General features: G+C 39.2%; 1 protein-coding gene across 10 annotated transcripts in view; it reads left to right on the top strand.

The window, feature by feature from the left end:
- Positions 1 to 27,321, top strand: part of AKAP9 (A-kinase anchoring protein 9) — a 203,337-nt gene extending 176,016 nt beyond the window's left edge. For 6 of the 10 annotated variants that reach the window (XM_077808122.1, XM_077808119.1, XM_077808118.1 and 3 more), the window contains 20 exons: positions 492 to 1,577; positions 4,652 to 4,798; positions 5,157 to 5,663; positions 6,109 to 6,172; positions 7,540 to 7,661; positions 8,508 to 8,699; positions 11,198 to 11,386; positions 11,542 to 11,686; positions 12,609 to 12,828; positions 13,481 to 13,631; positions 14,690 to 15,358; positions 16,182 to 16,396; positions 18,171 to 18,279; positions 19,353 to 19,538; positions 20,493 to 20,711; positions 21,107 to 21,339; positions 22,685 to 22,770; positions 24,671 to 24,794; positions 25,994 to 26,133; positions 26,804 to 27,321. In XM_077808122.1, coding sequence (XP_077664248.1) covers positions 492 to 1,577; positions 4,652 to 4,798; positions 5,157 to 5,663; positions 6,109 to 6,172; positions 7,540 to 7,661; positions 8,508 to 8,699; positions 11,198 to 11,386; positions 11,542 to 11,686; positions 12,609 to 12,828; positions 13,481 to 13,631; positions 14,690 to 15,358; positions 16,182 to 16,396; positions 18,171 to 18,279; positions 19,353 to 19,538; positions 20,493 to 20,711; positions 21,107 to 21,339; positions 22,685 to 22,770; positions 24,671 to 24,794; positions 25,994 to 26,133; positions 26,804 to 26,847 — 4,848 coding nt within the window. In that variant the 3' untranslated portion in view covers positions 26,848 to 27,321. The remainder of the gene's footprint in view (positions 1 to 491; positions 1,578 to 4,651; positions 4,799 to 5,156; positions 5,664 to 6,108; positions 6,173 to 7,539; positions 7,662 to 8,507; positions 8,700 to 11,197; positions 11,387 to 11,541; positions 11,687 to 12,608; positions 12,829 to 13,480; positions 13,632 to 14,689; positions 15,359 to 16,181; positions 16,397 to 18,170; positions 18,280 to 19,352; positions 19,539 to 20,492; positions 20,712 to 21,106; positions 21,340 to 22,684; positions 22,771 to 24,670; positions 24,795 to 25,993; positions 26,134 to 26,803) is intronic. The other 4 variants (XM_077808120.1, XM_077808117.1, XM_077808125.1 and 1 more) reach the window with 2 other exon arrangements.
- Positions 27,322 to 27,706: the final 385 nt, after the last annotated feature.

Genomic DNA, 27,706 nt, shown 5'->3' with positions numbered 1-27,706 from the left:
GATTTCTTTGAAGGTAATATGATTCAAAGAACCTTTGTTTCTTGGGTGCTGGAAGTCAAACTATGTCTAAGGCCCTGATTGTGCAAAGAGATTTGTCTGCACAGACCTTACCACAGCTGGTAGTCCCTTTAACCTCAGTAATAATTTGCACAGGGGATGGATGTTGTCAGAGCTTTAGACAAGAAAGCTAGAAAAATATTATGAAAGCTTCAGCTTTCACATGTAGCTTTGTAGAAAGTAGATAGTTCAGTAAGCTCACACCTCTTTTCCAAGTCCTGCATGCATGTACTTTGATTCATGTAAAGATCTATGAGCAATAAATCATCCAGGCAATTTCATCTACTGCTACTACGCTGCTTTTACAAGATGTCAGGATGAATGATTAAACAGACTGCTGCCAGCAAATCCAGGAGAAAGCATAATCTGGTTGTTATCTAATATTAACTATTATAATAACTAGTAGCTATTAATTTATTTCATTGACTTTTTAGGTTATTGAAGAAAAAAATGAACATATAAGAGAACTTGAAGCCCAGATAGAATGCCTAAAAAGTGATCAAGAGCGTGTGAAGAAAAACAGTGAAGAGGAAATAGAACAGCTGAATGAAGTGATTGAAAAACTTCAGCAGGAGTTGGCAAATATTGAACAAAAAGTACCTGTAGATGTTGCTTCCATTCAGGAGGATGCTGACAGTCTGAAACATGAACTTGATACAGTGTTGGCAGAAAAAGAAGCTTTGAAGAAGCAAGTGGAAGATAATAATGTAGAGTCATCCATGACAAAGAAGGAGCTTGAAGAAACTAAATTAAAAATGAACCATTTAAAGAAAGAACTAGATATCTTGAAGAGGGAACATGAGAGAGTAACAGAGAAATATAAGCATTTACTGATGAAAAGTGACAAGGCAGAAGTAGGGGACAGGAGCAAAGACAGAAGTGAAAAACTGGAAGAAGCCCTGAATGAGAAGTCACCAGAGCTCCTAGAAAATAAAATCCAGCTTAAGTCTGTGGAAGAAAATACAAAGATCACCATCAGCAACATGGAGATAAAGCTGCTGCAACTTCAGGCAACTATTAAAGAGAGGGAATCTGAGTTGTGGCAGTGTTACAACCAAATAAAGGACTTGAAAGAGCAATCCAAGGTAGAAACAGAAGTACTTAAAAAGAAAATACTGGAACTTGAAGAGATACTTCAGGAAAAGGTTGCTGCTGCTCTTGTGAGCCAAGTTCAGTTGAATGCAATTCAGGAGCAAAATAAACTGAGTCCGAGAATACAGGCATTTTCAAAAGGCGCTGAAGAAGCAAACAAAAATACACAAACAGAGAATGTAAATCACATAGCTAAAGAAGAGACCGAATCAAAATTAACAGAGAAACTTTCAGAGATGGAAAACCAGCTGGCAAAGGTGTACGATAACCTGGAGCTAGAAAAAAAAAATGCAGAAATTGCACAGAAGGAGGCTATAAAAAAAGAAAACAGACTATTAGAACTTCAGCAGTTACTAGAAGACATTCAGGAAAAATACAAAGAGGAGACTAAAAAGACCCCTAAACAGGGAGAGGTGCAAACATCTGAGGTAAAAAAGTGTATGCCTCGTGATCTTTTGCTCATTTTGCATAAGAATCAATTATTTTTATGGGCTCTCTGGCGGGCGCACACATTTTTTAATAAGATTAAAGACATTGAATCTGTTCATGCAATAACAGAATATTAGTCAGAGCTGTGTTAGATATATATACTCCTCTGAGTTACAAATAGAACAAAAATTGCACTTTTGGTAAATTCCACTATTGATTTCCCATGGATATTTGAATAAAACATATCCAGCCTTTTCATGGGAATCAGGTGTTTTTAAAACTAAACATACTTCTCTCAATTTTTGTGAATATGTTCTGAAGATAATAAGATTGATGATGTCCTTGCCATGAACCTGCAGATTGATTTTTGAGGCACTGGAAGTCTTAAATGTATTTTTATTAAAGGTTTAATTTGGGGCATTCATATTGATTTAGGCCTTGAATCACAATGGGTCTCAGGCATTGTGACAGTCAACATTGCACTGCCCATTTTTTAGGCACCTAAAAAATCACTGGAATCCACAAAGCTTGAGTTAGGTATTAGGCTCTCTATATAATGAAACGGGAGAAAGAGGCACCTGAGAAAGCCAGCATGCTAGACAGGGAGCTGCCTAAGCTAGTCGAAAGGAAATGCTAATTGAAGGGATGTGCCCTATGCCTTGCCCTCTCAGGGTGTTAAGCCAGCTGCAGGGAGGTGCCTGTGTCTCTGCTTGGGATCCACAGCACGGAACCCTTTCCTGGAAGGGAAACGCCTTTGTTGCCTGAACCATTTCTTGCAAGAACAGCAGCGGTGTATGCCTAACTCCATTCAAAATGACTGGAGGTAGTGCCTCCCTTATAAGCTTTAGCCCAGTGTTAGTGTACTCATCCAAGATGTGTAAAACCCAGGTTCAATTCCCCATGCTGCCTGATGGGGGGGAAAGGAATTGAATAGAAGTCTTCCTCCTCTCAGGAGAATGCCTTACCCACCACTGTATTGGGCCTGCCAGCAAGATAGGTGTTCCCTTGCCTATCTTTACCAGGTTTGAGGTAGTAGTGCACATGCCTAGAGGCAGAAATGTGGGTGCTTAGGGGACTTTTACAGTGAAAATTTAGGCACCAAGTGAGTTTAGGTTCCTGCAGGGTTAGGTAGCAGCTGAGCGGGGCTTTTGTGGATTACAGTAGGATCTAAATCTGGGACTTAGGCACATAAGTCCCTTTGTAGTTCTGGGCCCTAGTTATTTGTATATATTGCAGTGAAAATTTACAAGCAGGTATAATCCATTCAAAGGGATTCTTCTAACAGGGTTCTCTATCCATATATAACCAAGACCACAGCACTATCTAATCTATCCATTCATACAATTCCCTTTATCATAATATCAGAGCAACTCACAATCCTTTAATGTATTTATCCTCACAGCACCTCTCTGAGGGCAGGAAGTACTATTATCCCATTATACGGTTGGGGCAGAGAGGCTAAGTTTCTGTGTGATCTTGAGCAAATCAGTCCGTGACAGAACAGGGAACTGAACCTGGATCTCCCCAGGTCCCAGGATATCACCTAACCACTATACAGACCATCTCTCACTTCTTCAAGAGGAGTCTTTCCTCTTACTTCCCCTTCAGGCAGTCCAAAAAGCTAGTCTTTCTACCCAAATCCCATTCCAACTCCTGTCTAAAATAGTCACTTCTTACAACTATTAAAACAGTATAAATTCAACAATAACACATTTTTAACATTGCAACAACAGTTCAATGCTATTTGCTTTTAGGAAACAATGTTCTATTTGAATATTAAATTAGCAATGTTACTCCATCTATCTGGAATGAACAGGCATGAAGACACGTGTAGCTGAAGTAAGCTGATCTCACAAAAGTATAATGTAAATTTCAATTTAGGATGCTCTTATAATGTAAATAACAAAGCCACTAGAGCTTGGTCCTGCTTTGGATGATTTAGTTTCCTTGCTCTTATCTAATACCAGGAAAAGCATCTTCATTGCACAGATACCTGCTTTCCAGTTTTGACTTGTTAACATGATCAATATTAACTTCATTGTCACTGCCATTTATTAAAATTATGGAAGCCAAAGTTCAAAGAAACTTAGTGTTTTATTCTTGTCTCCTCATTTAATAATAGTGAGGTTGTGATAGATCCAATGGCTTGCCACATTCTAGGCCCACTGCCTAATGTCTGAAATTTCCCACTCCATGGATCAGATTTAGAGGTGAAGTATATGGGGGTTAAATTACACATCTATATAATTTATGTGCCTAGGAGGCAAAAAGACAGTCATAGTAACAAACACAGCCAAGAAGAGGATTAAGAAGGGGTAAAAAAGTGTATGTGGTTTGAAAGATATTCCTTTTTCTCTTATACCTTTTTAAAGTAACCTCCTTTGGTTACTTTCTACAATGACCTGGCCTTATACCTCTTTAATGTTTAATTTATGCCAATTTATGTTCACACTGCCTTCCATCGATCACCAGTTATGTTACCTGTTAATTTGACCCTCTGAGTCAAAGATGGGTTGAGTGTTGTCTTCCATTTTCCAAGGCAGAGATTGTATGTTCTGTAGCTATTAATTTAATGACAACCTCAGCTTTGCTGCTGAAAGTCTGATGTTCACAGATATGGAATGCAGGGCCTGGACCACAGGTGCTAAAACCTTTTGTACAAATGCTACTGAATTAAGGTCAGAAACTTCTCTTTAAAACTTTATGATGTCTAGCAGCCTTCATTACTGTTTTTTCACATCCCTGTTGCTGCCTTTTAGTGTATCAGTGTTTTTTTCCATCCTTGGCCAGAGATCTTCCCAGAAGATTATCCTTTTCACAGCACTTCCAAACAGTCCTTTTTTTCAGTTTAGGGATCCCAGTTAATCTAGAAAAGTGGCCTTTTGAAATGAAAGTCTGGGAGGTTAGGTTGGTCAGAACACCACCTATTCAAGGCACTTGACGTTTCTTCACGTGGCTTGTCTCATCTCTAGCTTTTGTGGAGTGGCACACACGGGACAGCGTCATTAGTATTTTGATGCCATTGTAATAGATGTTTTATCTACCACTGCTTATATTTTGTACTGACATGTAGGTAGTCACAGAACTAACTCAAAGTCAAGAGGGAAGTGTATTCATTGCTGAAAGTGAACTAGAGAAAATCAAAGCTGAATCAGCTGCTGTCAAGGAAGAACTGAGTAGTTACAGAGAAAAGTCAGAAAAACTTCAAGAGGAATTAATGGTAAGAACTGGATCGTTCCATAATTGTTTTATCTCTTCCAATGAAAAAAATTACTTCATAAAAATGACTGTGCAGTACACACTGTTCATACATTTATGAAAACTACCTGATGCTGTGGACCAGATCTTTAGTTGCCACAAATAAGTGTAATTCAAGGGAGTTACACCAATTTACTGGATCTAATCTGTTTCTTGAGATAGTAACTTTGTGTTATCATCTAACCGACATAATCCATCTACACAAGATTAATCTAAAAAGAATAACTGTGACTCCTCATTGTATAGAACATTTAAAAATACAAAATTTGGTTCTTTAAAGGTATTTGGATATCTGCAGTTCAAATTTGTTGTATCTCTAGGTGAGAGAAACAAGTATGAGACATCTTCAAGAAGAGCTACATCGAGTCAAGGACAGCCTAGTTGAAGCAGAAAAGAAGCTTGCAGATTATATGAGAGAGGAAAAGGAAATAGGAAAACTTGAAAGCAGAAAGGATGTTGACAAACCAGATAATGTTTCTACCAAAGAAGACCCGACTTCTACCAGAAAAAGTTCATCATCTCAGACTGAGAAGACTATGCAAATCAATAGCTCCAACCAAACTTTACAGGTCCTTGTTAAAAATGCAGAAATCCAAAATGATTTACAAAATGAATATTCATCAGAGGAGGTTGCAGAGGTCATAAGAGAGTTTACCGAGAAAATTGACCAAATGCAAGAACTCCATGCTGCTGAAATCATGGATATGGAAACCAGGCATATTTCTGAATCTGAAGCATTGAAGAGAGAGCAGTTTGTTGCAGTCCAGGTATTAACAGAAGAATGTAATGCTTTGAAGGAAGTCATAGAAACTTTGAGAGCTAACGAGGTATATATTGTAATTTTTTTTTAATTTTGTCATTCTGTATTTTATAAAGAGTATTTTAGTTCATGCTACTCCTAAGTAGGGTTCCTATTTTGAGTCCTCTTAATCATGGAAGACTGTGCCATTAAGGCACTATACTGGTGTTCGGAATTATGTAGAGTTGCTTCACCCTAGGGAGAGTTCATAAATCCCTCCCCAGCTTTACCATCCCTTAGGCTGGAGCAACCTGCTGCCCTCTTGTGCCCAGCCAGCTCAATAGACTTGTGAAGCAGAAGTGTTGGCCCATGAACCTTCCCATTTCTGCCCCCTTTTGAGAGGATCTGTACTGCCTATAGAGGGAGTAGCCCATGTGGTCCTCTTTCAGCTGCTCTCTTCTGATTAATCTGGGCCCTTATGTGTCAGGTTGTGTTTTTTGCAAAGTTTTAAATGTTTTCTTTTCCAAATATAGGCAGTCCCAATTTCTGGGTTACCGCACACTGCATCTTATATGGCCAGAGATGGATGTTCTAGTGGTGAGAGATAATTGTTTTATAGCCTTCATATTTCCCATAATAGTATTATAAATTAAATTATGTTTGTCTAATAGAAAACAAAAGTAGCTGTGCATTACTGTAATCCTAGCACAATGGAAGCTGTCACCTGACAAAGTAAAATATCAATCTTGCAGGCATTCCCTCTTATTAATTATGACTTTCCTACAGTGACCTTGGACCAAAGTCAGGATTTTATTAAAGACGCAACAGGTACTTACTTGATGCTTTTCTTCTCTACTTCCAGCATGCAGCAGCAGCACAGCAAAAAAATTAAAGTTCAGAAAAAGCACGGCATAAGCAACACACAATACTATCAGCAAGTGTCCCTTCCCAAAATTCCTTAGTTTTTGCCTCCTATGAAGGTGGGATCTTCCCCTTATTCTTCTTTACCCATGATCTTCCCGTAGGAACATCAAGTGTTTGTAATGAAAACTTGATCGAATTCAAACCCAACTTGTAAGCGGGACCTTGATCTCCATCCCCTCTTTGCCTGATAGGCTTCTGTGGTAAAGGAACTCCTTGCATTGAGACCTGTAACCCAAGAAGCAAAACAAAAAGCAACCTGCAATAACAAAAGGAATTACAACAGGAGCAGCAGTGAAAATCAAAACAAAATCCTGTAGTAATCAAATGCTGGCACATCTGGGAAAGGCAAAGAGCATTATATCTCTATGTGAATCTTAATTACTATAGGACAGAAATGTATGTGTGACAGAGTGGGTACGGAGCTGCCTTGAGGAAAGAAATTGGAAGCTGGTTCCTTCTCTCTGGGCATAGTCCCTCCATCCTTTCTTCATACTGATTTCAGCATCTCTCCAGGCAGTCTCCTCAGCCCTGAATGGAATTTAAAGCTGTGGGTCCCTGGCAAAATCTCTCAGGGTGGCAGTATTACTGTCTCCTTCCCCTGGGGAATACTTCCTCACATGCACCTCTTTCCCTGGCTGCAGACAGGTGTGATCTGAATGTGTGCACCAACAGGAGTGAGTCAGACACATCAAATTTTTACCACAAAAACTAAAACATTGTGTCCTACAGTAGTAAATAGGAAGTAGATTCAACTGGAGGCAGAGACTACAGATACTGCGAAGAGTCAGTTGGCAAAAGGCTTATGTAGTGTTCAGATAAATGTCTTGATTCTGTCTCCAAGAATTTTAAATGATTTTCTTGCTGCTGTGTTTTGAAAGCAAAGAAGGAAAGTGTAAGCCAGTCTTAGAAGACAAAACAAAAAAATTAGATGTTATGAAACCACTTGTCCTAACAACCAAGAAACAGAAGTCCTTTTTTGTTATCTGTTGTTTAAAGATTTTCCAGCAATTCAACTTTATTGTTTTTCCCTTTTATTTTAGACTCTAGTTCAGACTGGAGTCAAGGAATTTATCTTGCCCAGAGCCAGGGATCTGACATAGTATCAGAAGGAATAGGCGAAGAAGATGAAACTTCAACAGATCTGCTTCCAAAGAAAATAAAGGTACATGAGAGCTGATGTAATTTTTACTTGAAAACAAGATCATTTTAAAGCTCCTTAATGTAGATCTTCTTTTTTTGGGAAGAAGAGCCCTGTATATAGTAGATATCTTAAAATTTATTTAATTGTATTTTTAAAATATCACCACTATATAATATGTTGGCTACCAGCAAAGCCAGAACTGTATAAATAATTATAACAAATAATAATATGCTATTTTCATTTCTAACAATTATAAAGACGAATGTGTCTCCTGCCACCAATCTTGTGTGCTAACTCTAGCCCATATGTGAGTTTCAAAAGCATAATACAAAATTTGAATGGAAACTTTCCAGGACTTAACTTCTAAAAATAAGTTTCTATAGAGAACTCAGTTTAAATTTGTAGTATTGATGTAATAGATTTTTTGTAATGAACTTCAGGGACTACAGCAGTATTTGTTTCTGGGGTGGGCAATATTTATATTTCTAAAACCCTATTAAATAATCAGGCACTTTCTATATTTCTAGTCTCAACATTAATCATATTCACCATAGAATCATAGAATATCAGGGTTGGAAGGGACCTCCAACCCCCTGCTCAAAGCAGGACCAATCCCCAATTTTTGCCCCCCGATCCCAAATGGCCCCCTCAAGGATTGAACTCACAACCCTGGGTTTAGCAGGCCAATGCTCAAACCACTGAGCTATCCCTACCCCCGCCCTGCTACTTGTGAATAGATAGTGCTGTTCCTTGCATAACCAGCCTCCCTTTTCTGATTCGTTCTGATGCCAAATTCTAGTCTGCATTTGCCAAGATCACTATTATGGCTGTCAGTATTATAATTTTTTTCTTATATTATTGTTATAGGGTTTGCTAAGAGCAGTGCATCATGAAGGCGTACAGGTGCTGTCTCTCACTGAATTTCCTGACGGTGAAAGAGATATACCTTCTCTTAAACAAGGGCCAGAATCATGGCTTGAGGAAAGGAAAACTTTTCTGAGCACTGTTTCATCTTTGAAGGATTTAATTACACAAATGCAACTGCATAGGGAAACTGAGGTACAAACAATATTATAAAAACTCTACTTAGATCAAAATAATTTATACAGCAGCATTTGAAACTAGAGGTGTGTGAATAACTGATTTTTGGTTCACTGGCAATCCTGAAAGGTGGGGGGCAGGGGAGAATTTGGTTTGGGTCAAACCAAAACTGAATTTTTCAGAATTTTCAGCAAATTTCCAGAAATTTAAACTTTAACACAGTGGTCTCTACCTTCCAGACTACTGTATCCGTTTCTGGAGTCTGATTTGTCTTGCGTACCCCCAAGTTTCACTTCACTTAAAAACTACTTGTTTACAAAATCAGACATAAAAATACAAATGTGTCACAGTACACTATTACTGAAAAATTGCTTACTTTCTCATTTTTGCCATAACTTTATAAAATAAATTGATTGGAATATAAATATTTTACTTATATTTCAGTGTATAGTATATAGAGCAATATAAACAAGTCATTGTCTGTATGAAATTTTAGTTTGTGCTGACTTTGCTAGTGCTTTTTATGTAGCCTGTTGTAAAACTAGGCAAATATCTAGATGAGTTGATGTACCTCTGGAAGACCTCTGCGTAACCCCAGAGAACCACCGTTTTAGCATGTGCTAAACTGATTGAGTTAAAGCCTAGAGAGGAGCCTAGGTTTTAACTCAACCAGTTCAGGATATGCTACAGTACAATTTACTTTATTTTGACTAGAGTTTTAGAAGGTCTTATTTGGATAGATCTAATAACACAATCTAATAACACACTTTTAAAATCCAATTCTAGACAATGCCATTCAGATCAATGGGAGGTGAAGGTACTCAACACCTAAAAGAATTGGGCCAGATATAATCAATAGTTTCTTTCTACTAAGAGAACTTGGGAATTTGGTAATTTTTAATGTAATGCACTTGAACCTTACAGCTGTTCTTCCAATCAGATGTTCATGTTGCCTCTGCATTACAATTTTGCCCAATGTTTTTTTCTCTCGTTGTGCCGGTTATTGGAGATGTTCGTTTTAAATGTTGGAGTGTTCCCATATTTAGTTATACTGACAGGAAAAAAATATTTATCTTTATAAGATGGACTTTATTTTGTTCTTTCATTCATTTTATTTCATGTTTTAGTGATTTATAATGCTTGTTTGTGCCACAATCTAGATGCCTATATTTGGAAAATTGGCCTTAAGAGGAAGGGTATAAACCTTTTACAAATATTTCAAAGTACCCTTCTCCATCTGTGCCTGACTTATATTTTGTAACAAAGATATTGTGTTGTTTATCAGAGTCTAATATACATCACACTACATACTGTAAAATTAAAAAAATATACTACTGTGAGATTTTTTTTAAAAAAAGAACTAAAAAAAAATCATTAGTGAAATTCACCTTTTAACAATACAAAATCCCTGGGAACTCAGGTACAGAATAGTAAGTCAGCCTTTACGAACACTTCTAGAAGTAAGATTGCTATGAAAGATGTTATGTGAGACAATTCATTGAGTCCTATTTGCACATGCTCTCAGAGCAATGAATAGATGCATTTTTATAAACTGAAATCAAATTAAAAAAATCAATGCATGAATTCTGCCACCCTTACTTACCATGAATAGTGCCTTGCTCAGTGATTTCAATGGGACTAGACATCGCGTGAGATACTACCAATGTGAGTAAGGGTGGCAGAATCAGGCCCATAGTAAGTAACAGAGTAGTCTATCTGCTGCAGCTGAGGCTCTGATTCTCTGCTCTTCTCTACCCCAGGTGTCAGTTCCTTGATTCTCTGCTCTTCTCCACCCCAGGTGTCAGTGGTCTGCAAGGGATTGTTTACCAGCTGTGGGGCTAGCTGGAGTGCATCCCCAACACATCTTCTATGTTTAGGGCTGCAGGGAATTGGCTAAGGAGCCAGGTACACTAGCTCTGTGCCTTCTGAGGAGCCTTACACAAAGTATATTCCCTGCTTCAGATATGTGGACAGTTTCCTTTCCTGTTGCACTGCCTATAGGGCTCAAAGGGAAAGGAATAAGTCAAAGAATCTGGCAGTGTCACTACAAAATGTAACCAAGATTAACTCTGCTCCATAAAAACCATTAGTACAGTATACACTCAATGGTGTGGTACAGTAGCACATAGTGCTGTAATAGTCAGTGCATAGAGTTCCAACTTAAAAGCTATACCACTAAAAGGAGACTCTGATACAATATAAAACAGAATCTTACTACATGGGGCCAAATTTTCAAATGTAGGGATCTAAGTTGCCCTGTGAAAAATGCAAATGTCAGTTTGCATGCAGTAAGGAGTATTTATGCATACAGAGAGAATAATTGCATGTATACAGTAAGTACTTATATACACACAAATCTGCATGTGCACAGACACAAACTGTATCTGTATATCTGTTGAATGAAAGAAGTTTAGTCTTCCACTGACTCTGCACACATAAAATTATAATTTAACATAATCCGTATACTTGCAATTCTGTTAAATACTGATTGATCTGTCACTTTTATCCCGCTGTAGATTTGTGCAAACTGTCAACCTCCTGAAAGTGTTCCAGACTGGCGAGGTGAACTTCTGCATGCTATTCAGCAAGTCTTTCTGAGAGAACAGGATGTTCTTCTAGCAGCATCTCAAACAGAACTTTCAGAACTGGGTACCAAGGATGCAATTGTATTGATGAACCAGTTAGAGCACAGACTTCAAGAACAGGTGATGCAGAACACTACTTCTGTTCAAAGCATGTTCAGTTTTAATCTCTGATGTATAAATGCAGTGGGAAAGCATTACAAAGCAACTGTTTCCTTTATTAAGTGTTGCATTAATTACTTTCTGGAGTTTTACTTTTAAATTTGTAACACAAACAGGTTATTAGCCAGAGAATGGCAATGGACTTCATTCAGAATGCAGACAGAAGAAGTTTGCTAATGGAAATTCAAGTACTGCGCACTCAGATGAACAATAGAAAAGTTAATCCAAAGAGAGAACAAGAGATTGATCCAAAAAGTCAAGGTGCTTTATGTGGTAATACTATATATGTATAGCGGTGCATGTGTGTTCATACACGCTTTTAAAAATATGCTTACAGATAAGTGTAGGTATATTTCCTCAGATTGTGCCTTTCATTCTGTGTCTGTCATTTTGAGGATTCAAAATTTTCACTCTTATTTGACCAATCTGCCTTTTGAAAATTAAAATAATCTTCTGTTTACAAACTCTTACCACTGTTACCTAATTTAAAGAGATGCTGAGTGATTTTGAAAGTGAACCCTTACTGAAGTTTGCACCTTCCGGATTTTTTCTGAGCCTGTACTTCAATTTTTAGATCTAACAGCCTTGAGAGTATCTCTTTAAAATGAGTAGTTATTGACAGTGATTAAGATTAAGTCACGTATAGACCTGACAGAAAAAAATGTTGCGAGACAAGATGTGTACTTACTATAATCTGTCTGTGCTTTGTCACAAATCTGTTTTCTACATATGAATATATTTTGCAATATCAAAATGTATGAGTCTTTTTATACATTTCCAAATAATCTATAGAATGTATATTTTTATCAAACTATCATTCTAAAAATGGTAATGGACTACAGTCATTTTAGCATGCCCCTTTTCTAAGACAGTATCTGGATCCTGCTCAGAGCTTGCTTAAAGGCATGTGGGAGTCAAAGGTTGGGTACAAGAAATTGAAATAATTGTGCATTCCAGTCCTGCTAAACAAATATTTATGTTTTAACTGATCCTCACAAAGGGTAAAATTCACCCCTGTACACAGGTCTGGCACAGGGCCTAGACGCCATTTTGAAAGCTTATGTGGAGCAATTGTGAGTAATTGTGATGGTCCTATGCACAGGGGCAAATTTCATCCCAAATGAGTAACATTGTTTGTAGAATGCTACCTGGGTAAGTTCCATATTAACGATGTTATCTCTAGAAATGCTGGAGTACAACATGCAGCAGAAGCAGTCTCAGATACTGGAGATGCAAGTGGAGCTCCATAGTGTGAGGGACAGAGCGGCTGAACTTCAAGAACAGCTGAATTCTGAGAGAATGATGGTTTCAGAAGTGAAGAATGAACTTGCCCAAGCTAAACTAGAACTTGAAACAACCCTTAAGGCCCAGCACAAGCACTTCAAAGACTTGGAAACCATCAGGTGTGGCTTTCAGTGGCTAACCCTTCCTACATTGGCATTTTAGATGTTCATTCTTGTATTGCTTTTTACTACCATATTAATTTTATTAAGAAAATTGTTACCATCTGAGTTAGAAATTTCTATAAAACATTGCTAAGGAAAAGTAGCCCATTATCCCAATTGAAATGTAAACCCATGGAAACAAGGAAAGCTTCATTTTTCTTAGTTTTACTTATTGCTTACTCTGAAATACTTTCACAACCCACGGACAGATATTTTGAGATTTCTGTACTTACTTTAGACCATTATATATAAAATTGTAAATATTTTATTAACACAATAGCAAGAAAAAAACAGTTTATGCTGAGACTGACATGGTGTGAGAAAGTTACAGGTAGTTTGTGATAAGTTTTATGTGCAGTTCCGTGTAGCTTATGTGAATTAATTACTCTTGCTTTGGGGTCAACGGCGGAGGTGACCAGCGTAGGAAAATCATGCTAAGGAAATAATTTTCACAGATTCTCTTTACTGACTTTGCAACTATACCTCCTACATACTGATTTAAAAAGCAGTTCTGTATTTGTGTTAATGTTAAATGCTTTTTTCCCCCATGTAGTTTGTGGCTTTTTGACAAAAACAATAATCCTAAAGGTAGCCTGTGTATCTTTGTTAGGACTGAGGTTAAAGAAAAAGCAGCTGAGCTTGATATGTTAAAGGATACAATGGCAAATGAACAGAAAAAATCAAGAGAGCTTCAATGGGCTTTGGAAAAGGAAAAAGCTAAAATGGAACGCGATGAAGAAAGAGGAAGAGAAGAGCTTGAGGTACCCTATCTTCGCTCTCAAATTATCCTCAGCATTAAAAAATATACAGATACTTCCAGATTTTCTCTTAACATTTCATCCCAGTTTACCTTTTGTTTAACGTACTGTGCAATCTATGGGCTAGATTTTCCCCTCTGCTGCTGCAGTATATTCACTGGAGTTGGAAAAGGGTGTACAGAATCACTCCCAAACAAGCAGTGGGGCAGAAAGGGCCTGATCCAAAGCCCCTTGAAATCAATGGGAGTCTTCATATGAATTTCAGCTGGCTTTCTATCACACCAGTGGTGTTTCAGATATGAGTAGGAAAGGGGTCAGCCCGCATATATCACATCTTCAGGGATCTATTGGCTGACAAGGCAGCAGACACAGCCCTCACATCTGTGAGGGCTAGAATGTACACAGCACTATACAGAAATGCACATTGCTGGTCCTGTTTTAAGCATTGTGTACCAGGACCCACCGTATGGAATCCTATCCTGGATGGCAGGACTCCTATGGCAGAGGATGCATTTCCCAGCATCCATGCTACCTCTCAAGGCACTGGGTATGGCAGAATTTGGCTCTCTATTTAATATTTGTTTTTTAATCAAATTATCAGGACAAAACAAGAACCACTTTCTTAATGTTTACAAAGCCAGTAGAAAAATCTTAGAGATGTGAAATTAAAATACTGTAAATCCTAAAGAAATGTGGCTAAATAAAATATATTAATTATCCCTATGGCCCTCATCCTGCTGGGAGAAGTAGACAGCTGTGCATACTTGACTTTGAAAATCTGCCTTCACCATTTAGGAAGTAAAAACAACTAGCTATAAATAGCCGGGCTTTCACATTAAAGGTTAGGGTAATATTACGAAAGCTATAGTATATTGTAAGTATTCTTATTCTTAAATTGGTTACAAATGTATAATTCATTACATTGTCATACACATTTAAAAACAAAATCAGATTCGTGGTATTAAAGCAAATTGTCTGGATTTAAATACTTTACATTTTCAGCAAAAGGGCATATTTTAAATTAATATAACCAGTCACTATCTTTTATTTTCTTCTTGAAGGATTTGAAAATTTCTCTTGAGGATCAAAAACAAAAGAATTTACAATTAAATAAACTTTTGGAACAAGAGAAACAGCTGTCCAGTGATCTGCAACAGAAAATTGAATCCCAGGAAGTTCTGAATGCAGCCCAGCTGTCACATGAACGAGGTCGTAACTCTGAGCTTCAGGTGCTCCTTGAATCAGAGAAAGTCCGAGCTCTCGAAATGAGCAGTGCCCTAGAAAGGGAGAAAGAACTGTGTGCTCAGCTTCAGAGCGTTGAAGATAAGGGGCAGGATGGAACACCCAAACCAACTGAAGAGTTACTTAAAGATTTACAAAAACAAATGGATGAAAAACATGACCGTATAGTGGAGATAGTCAGTGAGATGGAGAGGTATAAACTTGACTCTGTACAAATGAGGCAACAGATGGAAAAGGAGAGGCAGATTCAGAGGAAGTCGCTGCAAACAGAACAGGATGCAAATATATTAGCACAAAAGAAAGTACGTGAACTAGAGTCCAAAGTGGAAGATCTGCACTGGCAGCTTGAAGAGAAGAGACAACAGGTTCATAAACTAGAGCATGAGGTAAAGAAGTTGCAGGAAATAATACAGGAGCTACAGAAAAAAGAACAAGAGAGTGAGGAAAAAAAGGAAGCTGAAAGAGCAATATGCCAAAATCTCAATGAGGTACAGTAGAGCTTAGAAAAATATGTAACACTGAGCTGAATTCTAAAGCTGTCACTGTGCTCTTAAATCTCTAGTTTGGTTAAATAGATGGGCAGTAAAGTTGAGGAGCAATTTTCATCAGATTCATTTCCTATCTTTTAATTCAGTCTTTTGGAGATTCTCCTTGCTTTGGGCTAAATCCTGGCTGGTGACGCACAGCATGGCTGCCAAAATCATCGGCAGGAGCATTAGACCACTCCAATTCTGCCTACTCCAGAAAGATCTAGTGACACCATTCCACATGTCCTGTGCAATTGAAATCACGGGGCGGGGGGGTAACTGAGAGTGGCAACTGGAGAAGTAAGCAAAGCCTGACTGTATGTCTACATACACGTATCCATTGCCAAGCAGATCAAGCTGTAGTCCCAGCACCCAGCCCGTTGAACAAATTATTCCTATTCAGGAATGCTCCAAGTGATTATGCATAGGATTGGTCTCAGGCACAATACAGTACCTAGGAACGCCATTTTTTCAGGGTATATCTGGGCCTATTTGGAAGGGGTGTGTAACCCCACATACACCAAAATGTTGTCCTGTGTTTAGGAGTGTGTGTTGGAAATATCACACATTTGCTAAAGGTGAGGAATAATGGACAAAACTCTGTGTTGACTCAGACCACATATAACCTCATTCAAGTAAATAGGGTTACACGGGGCATAATTCAGTGTAGAATTTGACTCAACATGCACTTTACTGTCTGTAGTTTGACCTAAATGGGTTACATTTTAAGTGTTTTTCAATTGAAATATATGTACCATTTGCATTTTGATACATACATATGCAGACTACTTGGGATACATCCAATGAGAGAACAAGAAATTGGGTTCTACAGCAGAAAATGGAAGGAGCTGAAATGAATGACTCTTCCTACCCCGCGCTGACTGAAGTGAAAGGAGAAGCTGATCTAAATGAAGGAAGTAAAGTTCTGGAGAACATCAGACAAAAGCTACAAAATGTATCTTCAAAGCTGAAACAATTGGCACACAAAGCCGCCAGCAGGTTAGACGCATCTTCAGCTGCATGTTTTTGATAGTAGCAGCCAACAAACTGTAGCATCTTGGCACGTGAATCAGAATTTCCATTCCTGTGTTACTCTAGTTCAGTGGTCACCAACTGGTTGCTCGCAATCGACTGGTCGATCCTAGAGGATCTCCCAGTCGATCACAATCTCCGGCAACGCTGCCAACTGGGAGCCTCCGGAAGTAAGTGCTGCCCGGCAGGAGGCCACATCCCAACCCCCAGCCCTGAGTTCCCTCCCAGAGCCAGCACCCCAACCCCTTCCTGTACCCTGAACCCCCCCTGCACTCCAGCCCTGAGCCCCCTTCCAGAGCCAGCACCCAAAACCAGCCCTGAGGCCCCCTACTGCACCTCAAACCTCCTCCTTAACCCCCAGCTCTGAGCCCCTCCTGCACCCCAAGTCCCAGCCCTGATTCCCCCTCCCAGAGCCAGCACCCTATACCCCTACTGCACCCCAACACTCTGCCCCAGTCTGGAGCCCCCAGACTCCCTCCCAGAACTTGCACCCCTCACCCCCTTCTTCACCCCAACTCCCTTGCCCCAGGCTCAGCCCAGAGCCCCCTCCTATATCGCAAACCCCTCGGCCCCAGCCTAGAGCCTGCACCCCCTCCCAAACCCCAATGTCCTACCCTAGCCCGGTGAAAGTGAGTGAGAGTGGGGGACAGTGAATGACAGAGGGAGGGATGGAGTGGGGCTTTGGGGAAGGGGCGGGATAGATCCTGGGTTGCCTTTAAATTCAAAAAGTGATCTTGGGTGTAAAAAGGTTGGAGACCACTATTCCAGTTTTATGTTGTGATCCTTTAGTCAAGTTACACCAGCATAAAACTGGATCACAGAGTAGTGAATCCAGTTCTAAATATTAACACTTAGTGTAATCCTTCATCAGTTCAGACCAAAAAAGGAGGCTTCTTGTGCAAGGTGGGAGGGAGGGCTCAAACTTGATGTAGACAGAAAACCCCTAAAAAGAATTGAGTAATTGTATTCAGTAATGCTGAACAGTCACATACTGAAACAAAAAGGATTACCAGGGACTCTAAATTGTGAATTTTTTTTTGCAAAATACTCATTCAGATTGACATTCCTGAACCTTCTTTTACTTGCAACCATCTTGCTAAGAGGGGACTTTATTTGTGACACCTGCAGCCTGGAAGCCCAGTGTGAATCAGTTTTTGATTCTGCTATTACACTGATGTAATATCAGAAAAACTTAGTGTGAAGTGCAATACTTGGAACATATTCTGCACTTCTGAAAATGTCTCAATTACAATTGGTCACAAAGGTTTAAGAATTCTGGGGAGACTTGGGGTCCAAAAGTCCAAAGGTTCTCAGCACTGTAAAGCTCCCCTTCCAAACAACAGTAGGTGCTTAGTGCTGAGTGCTGTTTAAACTCTGGACAGCTTAATTTAGGTGCTTAAATGGGAAACTGAGCACTTTGGAATGTTGTTAAACCCTTTTGGACTGTGAGTGTCTTTACTTGAGAAATGGCCAGATTTTCAAAGTGTCTGTATTTATTAACAGTGTGTACAGAAAAATGAAAGAGGCGCTTGCTAAAAAAAAAAAAAAAATCGATAACCAGAAAAATACAGTTCTACTTTGTGAGAATTGGGTTCACCATAGCATTGTCTCCTTTTGAAATTTCAGTCATTTTCCCTATGCCTTCCTTCAGAAATCTAGTACTTTATAGAACTGTATACTTCACTGTAGTTACATTGCATTACACTGCATACACTATAAATATTCGCTATTTTCATTCCAGGTTACAGTTTGAAACAGCAGATGATGACAACTTTATTGGGGTACAAAGTAACATTGAAGATGTTCTTTTACTGTTAGGAACATTATCTGGATTGTCCCAACTAGAAGGGGTGAGAACATAATCACTTTTGGTAAACTTGTACAGTAAAAAGTCAACTGTAGTCTATGCTCATTTAACATTGGCAAAGAGTGCTGTAAATCCTTTCCTTTTTACCTGTCAACTTTGAGAAGGAATCACAAATTGACGTATATTTCACATTTCCTAGCATTTTCTTTAGGAAAAGTACAAAAAGTTACTAAAAGTAACTCATATAGCTGCAACCGACTGTGGGAAAAACTTTATTCAGTATTTCCCAGATGTGAAAAATCAGTGTTTAATATTTAGTATATCAGGTTCTTACGGGACATTTACTTAAACTATGTAGTCTGTACCAAGAGAAATGCAACAGGAAAATCTGCATGCAATTATGAATGTTCAGAACATTAATGAGGCAGTCTGGCACAAAGAATAACACTTGGGCAATGTTTGGTTCTTGACTGAGCTCAGCCTTAAAGCCAACATCAGTGTTAAGCATCTGTTTTAAAAGTAGCTCAGAATTAGCTTTCCTTGTTTTGTTCTAAGATAGCACTAACTTGAAAACTGCTCTTTTGGTTTTTAGAAACAAATATGAACATAATAAAAATAAACATTGCACATTATTATTATAATAGATTAGTTTGTGTTGAAATGTTCTGCTCTAACATACCATAAAAAGTCACTGTACCTGTGTAAAAACTAAGATGCCACCAGACTCCTCGTTAAGACAAACAGATTTATTTGGGCATAAGCTTTGGTGGGTAAAAAACTCACTTTTTCAGATGCATGGAGTGAAAATTACAGATACAGGCATAAATATGTATTGGCACATGAAGAGCAGGGAGTTACCTGGAAAGCTTATGCCCAAATAAATTTGTTAGTCTCTAAGGTGCCACTGGACTCCTCATTGTTTTTGTGGATACAGACTAACTCGGCTACCACTCTGATACTTTGTACCTGTGTTTTAACTCACCTGTTGTTTAGATTAACATTACACTTTTCAGATTTCTCAGATAAAGTAACAAAGCTCTGTTATCATCCACAAAACTTGTCATCTAGGGTAGGAGTCATATCAATCTGATCTCATGCAAGTTTTTTCCTTTTTAGCTGAAGTTAGTGTTGCCCCCTGTGGCCCCTCCTAGCTCACTAACTGAAAAACTGCTGAGACAGAATGCAGAGCTGACAGGGCTTGTCAGCAGACTGAGTGAGGAAAAGAACAATTTGAGGAACGCTGCCTTGAAACTGGAGGAGGAACTCAGACGATACCGACAGAGAGGACTTTGTGGGGACTATGTATGTATCTTCTCTGTGCATTGCCATAAACAAATGTGTATAGACCAGGGGTGGCTAACCTGAGCCTGAGAAGGAGCCAGAATTTACTAATGTACATTGCCAAGAGCCACAGTAATAAGTCAGCAGCCCCCCCAGCTCCCACCGCCTGCCAGCAGCTCCCACCAATCAGCGCCTACTCCACCATCCCCCTGCGCACTGCAATCAGCTGTTTCACGTGTGCTTGTGGGGAAGAGCGAGGGCATGCAAGCTGAAGGGGCAGGGGGTTTGGGGCAGAGCAGGAGGTTGAGCAGTGAGCACCCCCCAGAAAATTGGAAAGTTAGCATCTATAGCTCCAGCCCCGGAATCCGTGCCTAGTAAGGAGCCGTATATTAACCTCTGAAGAGCCACATGTGACCCCAGAGCCACAGGTTGGCCACCCTGGTATAGACTAGAAAGCATCACCCTGTTTTCACATGAAATATATCTACACAAGTTCTGTTCAGTACTCAGTGAGCTGGCAGTCTAAGAGGAGGGAAGAAGGGTGATTAACTTTTCTACCCTTTCTTCTCCTCCTTCCCTACTCCTCGCCCCCCGCTCTGTCTCTAATCAGGGTGCCTTGGCAAACTCTTTTTCCATAGACAGACACTTCGTGTTTTCATCCAACTTTGCATAGTTGGCTGCCATTTTCCCTGCAAGTATCTTGTGGCTCCTCACAAGGAGCTAACAGACTCAAGGTGTTTTTAAGACTATAGAACTACTATAAGAGAGCTGTTAGTTTGGGTTCTTGGGACAGATGCAATGAGTATACTTTTCCGTGGAAGTTAATAGCATCATTTCACAGTGCTCCCAACCCCTGTTATCCTGAAGTGTGAGGGCCCAAGGTTCACCTCAGACCTGGGTTTCCCACTCAGTAATGTGATGAGCACACTACTGAATCAATGAATAAACGATAAGAAGATGCGTTGTTAAAAATAGGGTTTGGTCCCCCTGCAGTCTTCTAGACATTCACTGGACAATGGAGCTAATATCGATACTCTCATTGCCTCTGAGAGAGAGATTTGGAACAGAGAAAAGCTGTCACTACAGAAATCTTTGAAACACGCTGATGCAGAGCTGTCCAAACTGAGAGCAGAACTAAGGAGTGAAGCTTTTCTGAGAGAATTGGGATCGAATTCTGAAAATGCTGTTTTAAAGGTAGGAAGCTCATCACCAACTGCACTCTCTCAGCACAGTGGGCTGTCTTTTAGAACTGGGCCTGTTTTCCATTGCATTCACCATCATTCTCATTTAGACTAACTGGGGAATCAGTATGATTCAGTTTTCAGAGGCTTGGTCTTAAAGACCTGGAACTCCATTATAACTTTCCCTGGGGTAAAGACACAAAAACACTCATGCCCCTCTTCCATAAATTACATATTTTTTTTGCAGCTCAAAACATCCCTATATTATGGAACTGGTATTCAAAGAATGTTAGCATTAGTGCAGGCAGGAAGTGAATAATCACAGATGAACTTCAACGATAATGATGTCAAAAATCTTGGAATTGTAACAGTCCTCTGAATGCTTTCTTTGTTTCTTCTGTCATCTAGATAATTTATGGAAAATACCTGAGAGCAGAGAGCTTTCGGAAAGCTCTCATATATCAGAAAAAATACTTACTGCTCTTAGTAGGTGGATTCCAAGAGTGTGAAGAAGCCACCCTGGCCCTCATTGCGAGAATGGGTGGACAGCCTTCATACACTGACCTAGAAATTATTACACATCGTTCAAAGAGTTTTACCAGATTTCGCTCTGTGGTCAGAGTGTCCATTGCAATTTCAAGGTAAATCACAGGAAGTTACAGGTTAACCAAATGTGAACATGCCATTTAACATAGATTTTATTAAGGCCCTACTTAATTTGCGATATTGCAAAATTGCGGATCCCACAATATTAGGCTTCCACTGCAATTTTGAAACTAAATTCAGGTGTATGTATATTGCATTTTAACAATCACCCCCGCTGTCAGTCATGGGCGGCCAGCTATTCCAAATTACCACAGTTAATACAGGTCCATTATTACTTTTCCACAATTTTCCATGTCTTGTCCACAACTCTGCCACAATTATTTGACAATCATCCGGCAAATCACGTAGGGCCTTATATTTTATCAAATTAAGTATCTTGTGTAATTCACCATTTTTTGTGATACACTCTAAATTGTAAGTCTTGGTAACCATGAAAATAGTGCATCTTAAACAGAATGCAGAGTTACACAGGGCACTGGTAATGTAGAAGACTAGAGCAAGCTGTTTAAGACATTCTACTGCACAAATGTAAATCAAAGCAGCCTGGCTCTGTGTTGTAATCCACTGATGTCAGAATTTATGGGTTATGATAACAAGCTTTAAAAATTACTAATGAATTACTGGTGACGTCTCCAGAGTGCCTGTGTATTTTAGAAATGTATCATTGTTTCTTTTCTGTAACCTACTTTTTCTTTAAAAGTAAAAACAATCCCTTAAAACGCAGGCATTGTAATCCATAAAATGGAATTGTATCTAAGAAATCAAGTTGTTATAATTAAGCTTTTTGGAATGACAGAGAGAGAATATTGTGTATAAGCAGTAAATACTGTGGCTACCTCTGGTTTTTAAATTCCTTTGAGGCCTCACTCCTGAAAATACATACATGCTTAACTTTAGGCACATGAGCTGTCCCCTGAACTCAGATTACTCACATGCCTCAAGTTAAGTATGAGTGAAAGTGTTTGTAAGATGGGGGACCTGGTGACTGAGGATTTTACTTTAGAATATACCACTGCTATCATGGACCTTTTTTCTGCATTGGGGCTGAAATTTTTTGCAGTTATTTGTTGTGTCTTATATTTTAAGATATTAATGCTAAGTATTGTAGACATCTAGGACAAATGCTGCCCTTAGTCAGACCCATTCAACACCCAGACATCACTAGAATTGTACAGGTATAACTGAAGGTAGAATATGGCCCATGTCTTTTTCTTAGATAAATTCTGTTTCTGTTTAATCCAAGTTCTTTAGGTTTTAAAAGTCTATCTCCTTACTCAGTTTGCTGTTGTGTGGATTATTATACACCCTAGAACATTATATGTTTGTTTAAATAAAGAAATATTTGGTTTACTCTAAAGTATCTTTTTATTTTAAATGCAGAATGAAGTTCCTGGTTCGTCGGTGGCACCGAGTTACAGGTTCTAATTTAATAAACGTCAACAGGGATGGCTTTAGCCAGAACACAGGTAAATCACTGACTGCCAATGTCTGAAGAAACATCATCCATGAATTATATTAGTGCTGAGTGAACATTTTTGTTCAACCTCCATGGTCTGGAACCAATGGGTTGCTCTTTCCCCTATCTGTTTCTCAGCTTTCTGGCAACCCCTTCAGCAGTTCACTCCACTCCACTCAGCATAGACACTAGACTGAACTCTCTTGTACCTTGCTTCTCATCAGATGCAAATCTGTCTGCAGGAGTTTTTTTAAAACATAGCAGCTTCATCTTAAGCAAAGGGCAGCATGTGAACTGTGAGATTTTTCTGTGTCCGCTGAAGTGTTCTCCGGTATCAGAGACCCTTCCCCCAGCTCTACGAAGGGTGGCTCACTGAGTAAATCCTTCTCAGGGCATGGACAGGCAGAAACCATGAATCTCACAGTGCCCACCACACAGCCTGAGGAAAGGGCAGATGAGACAACATTGCTGACCATGGTATTGAGCAATAGTTCCTCCCTTTTTGTCTTAACTCAGCCCAGACAAAAAAGTTCTGATGGCCCCTGGATCAGAGGTAGTGCTAGCCCATGGGGGGCCCCAGCAGGAAAATTTTGCCCCCCCTCTCCCTCAACACATAGTGAATAGGGAGCCCCCTTTAGCTGATCAGGGCCATAAGCAATTGCTTAGTCTGCTTATGCCTAGCGCCAACTCTACCCTGGATGTACCTAAAATCCAGGAAATCTGATTCCATTTGCCTGAGGGAGGTCAAAAAGCCTTTTACTCACACCTGGCTATGTAAACATGGGGTGAAATCCTGAATCTGTTGAAGTCAATGGGAGTTTTGCCATTGCCTATGGTGAGCCAGGATTTTACCCATGGTCTCCTCTCAAGCAATCTTAAGAATGAAGTAGTCTCTATTTCCTGAGGTTCAAGAGAGCCTCCTGGGCTGAATGTGAGTCTGCTTTAGCAATGGAAGTCTGCTGGAAAATGACTGGGAGCGCAGACTACATGTGCACTAAGTATTATGGTGTTAATATAGTGCTGCATCAGAATTATAGTTCTACATTACTCAGTGCAGTGCCAGCCCTATGCAAATTAGGGTACTGCTCGGCAGAATCCCGTAGCTCCAGCCTATGGAGTAGAAAAGGAAATCTAACTTTTCTGCTTGAAAACTGTTTTTCTGCAGAGCTCCCAGTCCTGGCTGTAAAGCTCCACCAATATTCATAGTTACTGTGTACAGTTAAAATAGCTATTTTTGAGTGCACCGCAAGGAAGTTTTGACTGGATCTTGGTAGCACCAAGAGCCTGAAAAGTTGTAACTACTGTACATGAATGAGAGGAGGGGAAGCAACCCATAGTTATATGCTGGGAAAGCTCATGGTAGAACATAAAATTTCCATTTTACAAAAATTACTCTTACTAAACAGAAGAGCAGTTACAGCTGTTTGAGACTTCCTTGGTCTTAAACTTCTAAGGCAGTTTGTGAGTATATGTGAATTTATTTCTTATCTATTCTATGGCCTTCCTAATTTCAGATTAGGTGTCAAAACAGGTGATCAAACAGTGGCAGTTGCTTTTATTAATAATTATCTATTTTGCTGCAGTGGCTACGATCCCCAGTCATGGCTGAAGGCCGCATTGTACCACATGCGGTACAAACACAGAACTAAAAGACAGTCCCTGCTCCAAAATAGCTTACAGTCTAAGTGTAACACAAGAAATGGCTGTAACCAGAGGAAGGAGAACAAGTAAACAGTATTGGTCAGTTTGGTAGGCAGTAATAGCTGCACTTCCTTAACTAGCTGTAGTTTTTAACTTACTTTACCACATGTAAAACAAAGAGTGCACCTGGGATATCTGTCAAATTGCAAAATGTCTGATTTTCACAAGTTGATATTTTTTGTATAGATAATACTTGTTTGTTATTTTAGGTCACGAGCTAAGGCCTGATTCATTAGCTGGTGGTCTGGAGCTCTATGGAGAACAAAGACATTCTTCTGATAGATCTAGATCAGAACTAGAGTCTCTCAGATCTCCTATAAATTCTCAGCACAGGTAAGTTTGTTAAATAATTATTCTTTGTCTGAAAAGTTTATTTCTACAATTAATACTAATGCACTTTAGGAGTGTGGAAATTTCACAGTTTGCTATGTAATATGCTATATATTTTCTGTTCAAGGTCTAACCTTGCAGTCTCCTGCCTTCTGAGGAACATAATGTTCTTCAGAAACCATCAACAGTATTAATAAATCAGAAAATGGGGTTGCTTCAAAATTATGTAAATGCTTCTAGCTCCTCATGCCAAGCCCTTATCTATGGACATTCAGAGCATCAGCACTAGGACACTGCCATGAAATCCTAGCACTGTTGAAGTCACTGGAGCCAATATTTCACCGCCGAGGCAAGCACTTCTGAAAAATCAGGCTCCAGTTGTTCTCAAGCTGTGGGATGTATTTTCACCTAGTGCCATGGACACTTTCTCTCCCACTACTGTACAGTCTCCACTCTCATTTGCAATCTCATAACCTATGGCAACTACAGTAGTTGGTTACATGGAAAAGTATTTAATCTAGTTGTAGTGGTTTTTAATGTGCAGCTGGAAACTATGGAGGAGAACTAAAACCATATATAAATATTCTTCAAACATCCTGCTTTTTCTTAGAAGAAATTTTTAAAACAACTGTACTTGAAACTGCTACTTCTGCATGTTTTATGCAGTCTCAGTAGGAGACTTACTTGTGATTTTTGCCTCAAAGGAATGCAACAGAAATCTTGGGAATAGCAGGGAAGGTAGGCAGCTGAGGGTACATCTACGCTGAAGAAAAAAAACCAACAACCCTCCAGCAGCACATCTGAGTCACAGACTCCAGCTCACAGTACAACACTAAAGAGTAATGCAGACATTCCCGCTTGGCCTCTGAAACCTCCCCTTGCCAGGTTTCAGAGCGCAACTAGAAACATTGACACTGCTATTTTTAGCACCAGACTGTGAGCCCCTAGACTGGCCTCTGAGACTCACAGTCATGGATCTTTTTTGCAGTGTAGATGTACCATGGGGAGAATCAGATGGGGAGGACAATGTGTCCAAGAAACTGGGGAGTTCTACCCTCAGTAGAACACTCATTTTCTAAAAGGCAGCATATACGTATACTTAATATTCGTAAGATTGCTGCTACATTCTCTTTTGGAAACAGGATTTTTGTACAGGAACTTCAATATTTGAAACCTATAGCTCATTGTTTTTCTTCTGCTAGGTTCCAGGGCATCCATGTTGATTTAAGCCCAGCTTCCCTTGCATGTTCTCAGCTGCAGAATTATGATCCTGACAGAGCTTTAACAGATTATATCAATCGACTGGAGGCACTACAGAGGCGACTTGGAAGCGTACAATCAGGTAAAAATACTCAAACTTTCCTCTTCCTGGTACAAAGACACAGAATACCTGTTCTGAGTTAGAAAGTATATGCTGGTTTCTCAGGTTCAGTCTTAAACAAAGGGGAAAACTCACAGCTGAACTCAAGGAACAAAAAGCCCACTACCCATGAGAGTGGTCAGAAACTATATAGGAATGAAACTGTATTCAGTTATGTACTGAAGCTTTTGCTGGGGCTGTCTAATAAATTTGCAGCAAGGTTTTAATCAACATCTAAGAGAGACAGGGGTGTGGTTTTGGTAAACTCTTTTGTATCAAGATTCCTCCTGTTTAATCATTTTTTTGTGCTGTTTGGCTCAGTTGTCCTATTCACATGCTGACAAGTACTGGATGATACACTGCAGCATGTTTAATCACACTTTCTGAAAAGGCTCTTCCAGTAAGAAATACTGGAGTTAAAAGTTCTAGCAGGAACGGTTCAGACTGACCCACGTCTAGTTTGATAAGGAGTCAAACCACTTTAACAAACCAGAATTTAAAAGCAAGTAGTTTTGTTCTTGAAGTATATCTTTTACTTTATAGTAGAATCTGCACAGGTCAGCTGAAGTCTTGCAGAAATGTCAGATAACTAATGCTGACTACACATCATCTAATTTCTCCAAGTACTAACACTGTTTTTTAAATCTTACAGGTTCTACTTCCTACACTCATTTGCACTCTGGTGTTAGAAGATAATATCCTTTCAACATCTCCATCATGGTAATGATAATGAATGAACTACCTTTGTGCTCTCTGTGCTTTTGTATAATGTGTATATTGTGGGACCAACCTGAACACAGCTGTATGATTACACAGTTCTCTTGCTGGCACATCCACACAGACTGGAATTTATGTATATAGGCACTTTGTGTTCATTCAGAAATCATTAAATTACATGTATATTTGTGGAATGCTAATTTAAATGATTAACTTATAAAAAGTGTATTTATCAAAGGGGATGCCAGGAGATGATGCTTGTGTATTTGATTGTTGAATGTGTAGCTGAAAGTGTACTGCACTTTGACAAAACTACACAACTCTGTCCTAATATTTGCTACTGGCAGTGCAGACAGAATATCACTTGTAGAGACCTATTTTTGTAAGGTAGAAGTTTTGAATTTTAAGGGTATTTTGTCAAAGTACTGAAATAAAGATGACTTCATCCTTTTACTTGTTGTTTCAGGTTATTTTAAGTACAGGAGCATTTCTTGTGCACACTATTAAAAGGTAACTAAACCCTGATTCTTGCTAGTTTTAGCTTCAGGGATAGGCAAGAGGATTCCTGGTAAGCACCGGAGCACTGCCTAGGGAAGAAGTCCAGACTCAGCCTGATGTTCTAGTACAATAAAATGATTAGGAATTAATTTTACTCTGCCAGGGGAGTTTCCTAAGGCAACAGCTTGCCAGCTAAGGGCTTTTTTATGTTAGTCTTTAAAAATGGAGAAGTGGTAGTTAATGAGATTTTCACTTTGTTGTGGCCACAAAGTTTTGTTACTAACTAGTGTTAGCATCAGGCTGGCTTAAGTTCACATTTATCCATTCCTTTATTAAAAGA

This window comes from Eretmochelys imbricata, chromosome 2, assembly GCF_965152235.1.
Source record: "Eretmochelys imbricata isolate rEreImb1 chromosome 2, rEreImb1.hap1, whole genome shotgun sequence".
NCBI lineage: Eukaryota > Metazoa > Chordata > Testudines > Cheloniidae > Eretmochelys > Eretmochelys imbricata.
Note: the sequence above shows the minus strand (reverse complement) of the source record. Positions and strands in the feature narration are given on the sequence as shown.